The sequence below is a fragment of the Nomascus leucogenys genome, chromosome 5 (assembly GCF_006542625.1).
Source record: "Nomascus leucogenys isolate Asia chromosome 5, Asia_NLE_v1, whole genome shotgun sequence".
NCBI classification, from domain to species: domain Eukaryota; kingdom Metazoa; phylum Chordata; class Mammalia; order Primates; family Hylobatidae; genus Nomascus; species Nomascus leucogenys.
The window spans coordinates 138,305,187-138,315,867 of record NC_044385.1 but is presented as its reverse complement, the minus strand read 5'-3'; the positions used below and the strand labels follow the sequence as shown (position 1 = coordinate 138,315,867).

General features: G+C 56.9%; 1 protein-coding gene across 1 annotated transcript; it reads right to left on the bottom strand.

Annotated features, from left to right (window-relative positions):
• Window positions 1-5,631: 5,631 nt before the first annotated feature.
• On the bottom strand, window positions 5,632-8,970 carry SOX1 (SRY-box transcription factor 1). Its single transcript, XM_030813710.1, has one exon. It carries the CDS (start codon window positions 8,464-8,466, stop codon window positions 7,285-7,287), a length of 1,182 nt encoding a protein of 393 aa, XP_030669570.1. The 5' UTR covers window positions 8,467-8,970; the 3' UTR covers window positions 5,632-7,284.
• Window positions 8,971-10,681: the final 1,711 nt, after the last annotated feature.

The window sequence follows — 10,681 nt, the reverse complement described above, 5'->3', positions numbered from 1 at the left end:
TTATTGGAGCACCAGGAAGTCACAGGCTCCACCTCCGTTTACCTCCTCTGCAAAACCTTCCTCGGTTCTCACACACTGGGCAAGAGCACCCTACCTGAGCATCTGGCGTGGGCCTGTGTCACATGCCCATAACCCTCGACATCATACTTGCCTGTGCGATCATCAGTCTCACCCACCAGATGGTGAGCCCTGTCGGGTTGATTTTTGCATCCTCAGCACCTGGACACAGGCTGGATACATAGCATGTGTTCATACTCAACTTGAACGCATAACAAACTTGTAATAAATGCTTGTTGAACAGATGAAGAACGACTGTCGTAACTGTCAAGCAACTTTAAAGAGAAATCACTATTAATATGGACACATGGAAAGACTGTGGTTTGTGTCATTTCCATTGTTTCCTGCCAAGGCCAGATCTGGCACTTAATGTCCCAATTGTCCATTGAATGTGCCCTGAGCTCACACGGGCTTGCACTCCAGATGATTCTGGATCAAGTGCTTCCTATTTGCTGGGCACTGCATGCACCTTAGATGATGCATCCCTGGGAAGCTGGTTTTGTAATCTCTGCTTTACATCTGAGGAAATGGACTCAGAGGTAAGGACATTTGCCCAAGGACACAGAGCTAATCTCTGGCCTGCGTAATGACACGGTGAAAATGGCCAGTTTTTACAAGGATAAACTTCATTCTTCAGTTCAATTTCTAACATAAAGAGCTGGCTTCTGCTTCTCCATCTACCTGGACACTCTCACCACTGAAGTTCAGGCTTTTCCACTTGCTGAAATGTCCCATTAGAGTTTGAATTACCTAAAACATAGGGTTGCTAAATCATTTCTGAGGTTAAAATATTGCTCACCTGGCTTTCCTTCTATTCTGTTACTTAGAATGAAAATGATATGTTGGCCTCTGCTTTGAATTTTTTCAGGTTGATCTTGACACCACTAGTCTACTGTTTATAGGTTTTAGGTACCTAGAAGGCACCTCTGCCCTGCAAATTCCAGGGACCCATCCTGACCTGGGAAATCCCAGGTCAGTTCCTTAGCTGCCTAAGACTCGTTTCTGCGTCTTAGGAGTGCATAGGACTAGCACAGAGTGCTATTGCTGCCACTAAATATTATCTCTCGTTAGCATTTCCGGGGTGCTCAGAGAGAAAACGATGTCTGGGTGATGACTCTTGTCAGTCTCCCCATTGTCAAACCCCATCTCACGTTCCTCCACACTCACAATATTTCCCCATTGGGAACATGCCTGACATTGCAATTTCTCAAAACTGCAGCTCTGCAGTGAATGCCTAATTCCTGAAACTGCAAAATCTAACAAAAGCGGATTTTTTCCACTGATTTGACTGGCTGACTATTTCAAGGCTTTGCATGTGATGACCTGCTGCTCTCCACAAACAACGTCTTTAATGCACCCACATGGTTGCTCTGAAGTGGCCGAGGGCAATTACAGCCTCGCCAGCTGCCTACCGGGCATTGGGAATTACTCACAAGGTCCAGCGTTCCTGCCGCAGACACGATTTCCCCACAAGTCACACTTAACAATTTGCCAGGCAGCATTCTGTGGCTTGATTTTGAACTCAGAACCCATTTTCCATCACAGTGCCCCCATGTCACCCAGGGTGAACTGTGGACAGGTCATTCACTGAGAATTGCTTGTTTTGTGTTGTTTTTAAAAACTGCTTTGTCCTTTGTTTTTGTTTGAGTGTTGGTGTTTCATATCGGCAGATGAAAAGTAATTTAGACGAAAATATGTCAATTCTGTTCTTTTTATTGTTACTATCAAAATAGACGATGATTTTCCGTCTTTGGATCTATCACTTGCTTGGGTTGTTCATGCGTTTTTCATGTGAAAACTCTTGCTGTTGTACTTTCAGCACAAATTTCCAGCTTGGCTGCTAAGGAAGATTCATTCATCTGCTTTCTTCCCTTGCCCCCTGACCTCCCTCTCCTCTTCACCCACACTCGGTTTTCACTCCTTTCCCGCGGAGCCGCGGCTTTCCCTCCGTGATGAAAAACGCCACGCGAAACGCCCGGGAGCCGCAGCTCTGCCCGGGTGGAGAAAGCGGTGTAGTGACAAACAGCATTGATATTTTATACCCCGATTCTGCGTCACACACGCCCCCCAGAAATAGATCCAGGGCTGTGAAGAAGCTCGGATAAGGCGAAGATTCCTGGAGAGCCTGGGGACGCAGTTGTCCGGGAGAGGAACCAGGCCTTCCTGTGATTTTGTGTTTCTTATGGAAATTAAGAAACAGTTTCTAAAACAGAGCCTCTGGGGCAGAGAGCGCAGGCAACCTTCTCCCCAGTCTTCCCTCCAGAGGAGCAGCTGAAGCGGCCCCGGGAAATGGAAAAGGCAGGTGTTTACGAAGGAGATGGAGTCCTGGGGGGCAGCCAGTCATGCCCTGCAGGCCCCAGTCCGCACCCGGGTAGCTGGTGCGCGCCCCCCTCGGCGACCGTCCCGAGGACGCTGAAGGCCTGGGGCGCTGTGGCCGCGTCCCCTCCCCCTCCCCCCTCTCACCCCAGACCCGGCCGGTACCCGGCCTCCCCTCCCCCTCCCTTCGCGCCCACTTGTTGCCGTCCGGCCCGAGACGTGCTCGTTCCGCCGGCTGAGTGTAAAAGGGTTTGACTTGCGGCTGACCCCGGGTCAGCACTTTCTCTCCACTAATCCTGCTCTCCTTCTACACAAAACCCTCGGCCCCGTCCCTCGCATCACTCATCTTAATCTCCACCCGCCCCCCGCCGGCGGCTGACACCGGCGCGGACCCGAGGGAGATGGGCTCCCAGGGCGCCCGGGTACCCCTGCGCCCTCCCGCCCCGAGCCTGCGGGGACGCGGCCGAGGCAATGAGTGGACTAGTAGGGGGAGCGCGGGCCGCCCCCAGACTCCTGCCCCATCCCGCCCCGACCTCCGACTGGGCGCCCTGGGGCCGGAGAGAGACGGAGAGGGGAGCCGCGCGCGGGCCTCGGCGGGGGAGCTTCAAAGACAAAGAGGAGGCCGGGCCGCGCTGAGAGAGGCCGGCGGCGGAGACGCAGCTCGGTGCGGGAGTCAGAGGGCGGTGGAGACGGCACAGGGACTGGAGAGGCGGTGGGAGTGGATGGCGGGGGCGGGGAGGGAACGCAGTGTGCCGGGACCCCAAGGACAGCGGCGCGGTGTGCGGGGCTCAGCCGCGGGCAGAGCGGGAAAAAGGGCGACTTGGAGAGGCTCAGGCAGGGGGGTGCGCCCAGGAGGCCCGAGGCCCCAGGCCCCGAGGAGGCCCAGCCACCCCCGCCCGGAGGGGACACGTCGGGACCAGCCGCCGACGCCGCTCGGCTCCCGGGGGCGGGAGGAGCGTGGTCCTGGCGGGCGCGCAGCTGGAGAGGAAGGGCCGGGGAGGGAGGAGGGAGAGAGGGATGGAAGAACGGGGGAGGCGGGGAGGAAGAGGGAGGAGGAGAGCTCGCCCTCAGGCCAGGGGAGGTGATCCCGAGGCCTGGCTGGGGCGGGAGCAGAGGACTGGGTGAGGGGTGCTTGCGTCCTCACCTCCCGGCCTGGGCCTCCACGCGAGCCCCCCAGCTGGCCCTCGCTCCGTCCTGACGCCGCCCCACCCCGCTGGATTCGGGGGGCACCCGGTCCCCCAGCCCCCGCCACGGGGCCCGCACCCCGCTCACTCCTCCCCATCTGGCCTGGCCTTTCAATCTCGCCAGAGAGTCACGCTGGAAAGAGAGCCGCGCCAAGGCCAAGTCTGCTTTTCACTTGAAGTTTCCAAGGACTCAGCCCTGGGGTTAAATTCTGCCGCCGACGCCTCTGGAGCCGCTGCCCCCGGGCCCAGGCCGAGCGTGGGTGGGGCGGGGGCGGGAGTAGGCCGGAGCCCGACCGGGTCCAGGGGGCGCTGGAGCCCGGGCTGGCCTGGAGTGAGCCTTCGGGGGGCACACGACCCGGGATGGGTTTCTTGAATTAACTGGAATTTTCCGGAGACAGAAATCTGCGGTGCCCAGCCTTTGCCGGGGGAATGAAACGCGGGAGCATGAGTGCCGTTCTCCCACACGCGTGATTTTAATAGACCTATCAGTCACGCTCCCGACGCGCACCTGCAGATCACGCTGTGCCCGAGTCTTCTTTAAAACTAATCCATCTAGTACGGGTGGGTTTCTCCGGGGAAGGGGACGTCAAAATCTCAACAAAGGGGCGGGTGAGTTGAAAAACAAAACAAGGCAAAAACAGAACAAAACAAAACAAAAAACCCTCAAGTAAACCCTCCTACCCTCAGTTTGGAGGGCAGGGCCCGAGCGCAATGGCAGATTTACGAAGTAACACCGTCGCCCGCAGAAACTGATAGCAAACTTTGCACCAGGCCTCAAAGACTCCTATCCACCTTCCCTACACGGGTTGCGAACATAATTGGACTAAGCGACAGAAGCACCACCCTGTGATTTGGGAAGTGAATGAAGTCGTCATATAATAACTATCATCATATAGTATTTCACTCCGTGAATACGATGAGTGTTACTTTGGCCAAGCACCGAATTCACAGTCGGCTCAGGGCCTCCTGTAATCTTTTCTCCACTAATTTGAATTGGAGCGACACTGCTGGGGGCAGAGAAGGGGGGATAGAATCTCAATCCTGAGATGAATCTCAGCTAATTTCTTTGCCCCCCACCCTGTGATATTTTTAAATTGAGTCACTAAAAATTTACATTTGCTTTTTTCCGTATTGTTCTAATCCACAAAACAAGGAAATAAGGTGGTTGGAGCACCTGGCAATGGCCATTTCAGCTGACTGTGCACGAAGCACCTGCAATAAGATGCCAAACTCTAAGAGCATCCTCCGGGGAGACGACAGGCCGCTTGCCTGGCGTCCCGGGTGCACTAACCCAACTTTTCATAGTCTGTGCCTCTAAAGTGGGGCCCACGTCCTAATCTTGAGCCAAGATGCCAACAATTGGACACAGAAACTCCAGGGTACACACAGGGGAGCACAGGGGCCAGACTGAGAGTGCACGTCAGTCAAAGAACCTCAGAGAGAGTCCTTTAAGTTTGTATATTTCAGATAAAACTCTCAAGGTCCCATTGGGCCCTCAAGGTCCCAGTGAGTTAACAGAACAAGCATTACAGAATTTCCCAAATCATCTCCCGGAGAGGACTGGGGAGGCCCTTATCCTGGACTAAGTCGTAGTGGTGCTCAGCCATCCATGGGCACACAGACGCTTCCAGAAACAACTGCTTCAGAAAGGATCAAATAGTTAAATAAAAATGAAGAAAAAGAAAAGAGCGGGGTTTTATTATCTTGTTAGAAAGCAGTGGACATCATTCTTGAACTTTTTTGTAATCACTTTAACGAATGAGTGGTTTCAGCAAAATTATCAAAATGACTTCCCAAAATTACACATGTCAATTGTCAAGATTAGCATTATACTTAAAGCTATTCTCCAATGCAGGCTGAATTCGATTCTCATTAAACTTATAGCATAGGCTCACTTTTGGACGGACAGTCCATACTCACTCCAGGACAAGGAAAGGTGTTGAGAAAAACGAGGGGGAAGCCTAAGGCTGCTCAAATCAACGTATTTCTATCTGGGCTTCAAGTTTTTTTTTTTTTTCAAAAATATAATTTCATCTTAACGTTGTGATTAATTTTAAATGTATTTGCTACAGTATAATTTTAAAATGCAATATTTAATGCTGTCAGATTACTTGAAGACAAAGTTTTACAGAAAACTTTAAATTTCAGAAAAAAACTGCAATGTACCAATAAACACCTAGAAAATAATATAATTAAAAAATTTAAAGCATCAAACAACCTCAAGATCTCGTCAGGAATAAGGAACAAGGCATTTTGCGTTCACATCGGTTAGCAACTTGCATCCCAGTTCACGCGGGGGAGGGTGATGGTCGGTATTTCTGTGTGTGTGTGAGAATCCAACACAATTATTTTGCCCGTTTTCCCAAGAGAAAGAAGCCAAGGGGAGGGGCAGAGGATGGACGGAGGGGGCTCGGCTGCAGTACGTTTTGGTTCAGCGATTGTGTTTCCTTGAAACACATTTAGATAAATTCTACTCGAAATCTTAATTGCTGGGGAATTGGGAAACCCGTGACCTGCCCTGGTCTTTGTCCTTCATCCATGGCCTGGTCCAGGGTCCCGCCACTGGGGTCTTCCCTTCCTCCTCCCTCTTCTGGACCAAACTGTGGCGCAGACCCCCAGCCAGGTGGAAGGCGCCCCGCTTGCAGCAAGGTAACGCGCAGCAGCCCCAGCCGTCCGCAGTGAAACAGCCGGAGCAGAAGATACTTTTATTTCTCGGCCCCTATTAACACTTCAGCTCTACAAAATAACCTATAGGTTTTAACTTCCTTCTCTTTCACTGAAAAAGGTTCCTTGAAAATCCTGTCCTCCCATTCCCCGGGGTTCCCTTACTTTTAGTTCATACAGATAATTTCCCTTTCAGATTTCCTCATTGCATTTTGAACTCATAAAACATGCACATAAAAATAGCATGTTTCAAATTTATGGAGAAAATGGGCTCTGTCTCTTAAATTTGTTGACTCGAAACATTTTGGGTGGGGGGTCTTTTTTCGTTTTTAGAAGAAAGGCTTTTTAGGAAACTATGTACATAATCTGACTTCTCCTCCCCGCATTGCAACGCCGAAAATAAAATTTTCACAATGCATTTACAAGAAATAATACAAAACCAAAAAAAAAATGGAAATGCTCAGATACAGAAAGTTTTACAAAACCCAGAATATAACTCTGCCGTCTGAAGGAGGGGGTGGTGGTGGTAATCTCTTTGTATAAATTCACAAACCAACCCAAAAGAGCGGTAACAACTACAAAAAACTTGTAAGTGCTTGGACCTGCCTTACTACATTTATAACAAATACGACGAGCTCCGCATCACTTGGGCTCCGGCGGTCGGCGCCGTCCGGAAGCAACGCGGGGGAAAGTGAGCGCGCCGGCCGGTATACAAAAAGTGGGCTTCGCTTCTCGCCTCGTTTTGACTTTTTTGTCCCCTCGAGCAAAGAAAACGCTTTCCGCCTCCTCCGTAGGTGATAAATACTGTACAAAAAGTCTCAAGAAAACACCGAAGTTCAGTTTAAAACCCAAGTCTGGTGTCAGCGCCCGGCGGTCGCCAGGGGCTCCGGGGAAGGTGAGCGGGGGACACGCGTCACCCGGCGTTCGTCTCCAGTGTTTTCCTTTTGACAAGAACACGGGAACGTCTGTACAAAAGCCAGGCCGCGCCGGGGCGGGGCGGGAGCCGGGCGCGGGCCTCGAGCTCGTGGGTCGCCGCCGCAGAGTCCCCGGAGTCCCGAAGGCGCTAGATGTGCGTCAGGGGCACCGTGCCGTTCACGCCCGCGCCCGCGCCCTGGTAGTGCTGCGGCAGGGAGTGCAGCCGGCTCTGCGCCGCGGCCGCTGCTGCCGCCGCCGGGTCGCCCCCCTCGCCGGCGGGCAAGTACATGCTAATCATCTCGCGCAGGTCCCCGGGGCACGGCGCCCGCGAGTGCGCCGGGGCGGGAGGGCTGCCGCTCGGCTCCGACTTCACCAGAGAGCCCAGCGCGCCCAGAGCGCCCGACGACGCGGCCGCCGCCGCCGCCGCCGCCGCCACGGCCGAGTTCTGGTGCGCGCCGCCCGCAGCGGCGGCGGCGGCGGCCGCGGCGCCGTAGGGGAGGCCGCCGTAGCCCGAGGGCGACGCGCTCATGTAGCCCTGCGAGTTGGAGATGGGGCTGTACTGCAGCGCGCCCATGTCGTAGCGGTGCATGGGCTGCGGGTTGTGCGGGTGCGCGTGCGGGTGGTGCGGGTGCGGGTGCGCGGGGTGCGCGTGCGGGTGCGCGCCGCCCGCGCCCGGGTGCTGCCCGTAGGCCAGCTGCGCCTCCTGCATCATGGCCGCGGCCGCCGCCGCCGCCGCCACCGACCCGGGGTAGGCGCCGTTAGCCCAGCCGTTGACGTGCGCGTAGCCGCCGCCCGCCGCGCCGCCCGGGCTCTCCAGGCGCTGGCCCACGGCCGCAGCGCCCACGCCCACGCCCACGCCCATGGCCACGGCCGCGCCGCCGCCACCCGCGCCGGCCGCCAGGAGCCCGCCGGCCAGCGAGTATTTGTCCTTCTTGAGCAGCGTCTTGGTCTTGCGGCGCGGCCGGTACTTGTAATCCGGGTGCTCCTTCATGTGCAGCGCGCGCAGCCGCTTGGCCTCGTCGATGAACGGCCGCTTCTCGGCCTCGGACATGACCTTCCACTCGGCCCCCAGGCGCTTGCTGATCTCCGAGTTGTGCATCTTGGGGTTCTCCTGGGCCATCTTGCGCCGCTGCCCGCGGGACCACACCATGAAGGCGTTCATGGGCCGCTTGACCCGGTCCTGGTTGGCCTTGGCGCCCCCGCCGCCGCCGCCGCCGCCGCCGCCGCCGCCGCCCCCGCCTCCGCCCGCCCCGGCGGGGCCCGAGAGGTTCGTGGGGGCCTGGGCGCCGCCGGGCGAGTGCAGGTCGGTCTCCATCATCATGCTGTACATCGGGGCGGCTGGCGGGTTCACCGGCACCGCGAGGAGAGGGCCTGGAGCATAGACGGCCGGGGTGGGAGGGAGACGGGGAGGAATTCAGACGGAGTGAGACGGGGGCGGGGGGGTCCTAGTGGAGAGAAGAATGGGGAGGGGTGGAGGCAACGACAACAAAAAGAGGCAGAAACACACGCACTCGGCGCCGGTTCGGCTCGCAGGTGGAAAGTTTCTCCTGATGCACAAACCACTTGCCAAAGAAGCCGACGGTCGGGGTCGCCGTCTTCGCCGCCACCGCAGCCTAGGCGCCCTCGGCGGAGCGGTGCAAACAGGTGCAGTGGTGGCCAAGTTGCAGCTCCGCTTTGGTGGCCCGGAGCGGTGCGCTGGGCCCGGCCCGGGGTGTGCTGTCTCCTCACCGGCCGCCGCCGCGCGCTGTCTCCTTCCTCCTGCGCTCGGTCCTCAGCGGCCTCCAACTCGGGGGCTGCAACTTCTAGCAGGGCGGCGCGCCGCGTGCGCTGGGCATGTGCTGGTCCTAGATGCCCGGGGGAAGCCAGGCGCCAGTGGGGGGGGGAGGTGCAGGGGGGCCCGGAGGGGGCGATTACGGTGCAGCCAGGGAGGGGCCCGGGGACAGCGGGAGGAGCGCGGGCTCGCGGAGAGGGCCGGAGAGCCGGGGCCGCCGAGCCCGGGATGGGCTGCCCACTGCCTGCCCGGGGCCGTGCGCTCGGAGCGGAGGCGCACGCGGGGCCGGCGGCGCGCGGGGCCCAGCAGCCATACGCCGGGCCCGGGCTGCCATTAAATGAGCGCGCCGCGGCCAATGGGAGCAGGCGGCGGCGGTGATTTGCATGGCGCGCTGGCGAGTGACGTGGGGAGGGAGTAGATACACTGGGCGCGGGCGGCGGAGCGGGGAGGAGGGGAGGAAGGAGAGGGAGCAAAGCAGGAAGGAGGGGGGAGGAGGCCCGGGAGGGGGTGACAGCCACACCGCTTCCTGAGCGCGCGCGCGCGCGCGCGGCGGCGGCAGCGGCGGCGAACCCCGAGCTCGCCCTCCTCGCCGCTCCCCGCCTGCGCGCTCCGAATGATTAACGATTGGGTTGAAAAGTGAAGACTAAGAAAGGATCGTCGTGGGGTGGGGGGGAAGAAACGCAGCCCCTGGCCAGGTTTAAACGGGCATGGAGAAGACCCAGCTCCTCCTCTGCCCCCGCCGGCCAACTCTGCCTGCAGGGAAGGGGAAAGTTGAGTGCAGGGCCGGCACGTCGCCCTCAGTTCACCCGAGTGCTGAAAAGGAGGGGCGCTCCCTTGGACGCAAGGGATACCCTCCGAGGGCCCCTGCAGGTTCTCTGCAAGGATCAGGCGGCTCAGCCACCCCCCGCCCCGCATCCGTTCTCGGCCGCGGCGTGCACTGAAGTTCGCCAGTGCCCGCTCTTGCAGCGAAGGCCTTCACAGTCCAGGCCCCACAATTCCGGTAAAGGGGAGTATTTGTGTGGGCATGGCTCCATAGCTTCGTTTAGTATCAGCCCTAAACTTTTGCGGGGAGGAGTCTTTTAATGAGCCCGGGGCCATAGTCACGCACTCTTCCCAACCCGGATCTTCTTCCTCTGGAAAAGGAATTTCTAGGAAGGCCGAACACAACAAGATCTATCTGGAATCTAGTTCCTGAACAACAGTTGAAAAAGTTTGTTGAATCGCAAAATAATGATCTGGCCCACGCTTTTCTGGAGTGAATTTCCCACGAGCTGGTTGCCTAAGAACAGAGAAACTGCGTGAACTACGCGGGGCCACCTAAACCGAATGAAAGGCGGGGCCTCAGGACCGGGTCTCAGCCACCGGTCTGCGTCATGCAAAGGAAAGGCCCGGCTCCTGGAAAGAGTAAGGCATTCACCTGTGGTTATCATTCTTAAACCTCAAAGTGGCTTTGATTTGGGAACGTGAAAGAGATTTTCAGACCCAGTCTCAAGTAGCATAGCGCTCACACTACCGTTTCCACCAGACTGATCTGAAAGTGGTCCAAAGACTTCTTTTGAGCCCAAGTATTCCTCCTCTGTCCTCACCGAGGCACCCTGAGATGAGAGTGCTTATGGAGATTGGTGGTGGGTAAAGTAGAACCTTCACCGCATGTCACGTGTCTGCCTGTCTTATAGTAGGCATATTCAGTAAGGATGATGATAACGGTAATAGGAGTAATAGGATGCTTGAGTCTGTTGGGCAGCGAACACGTGACACCTTGTTTTTCCTCTTA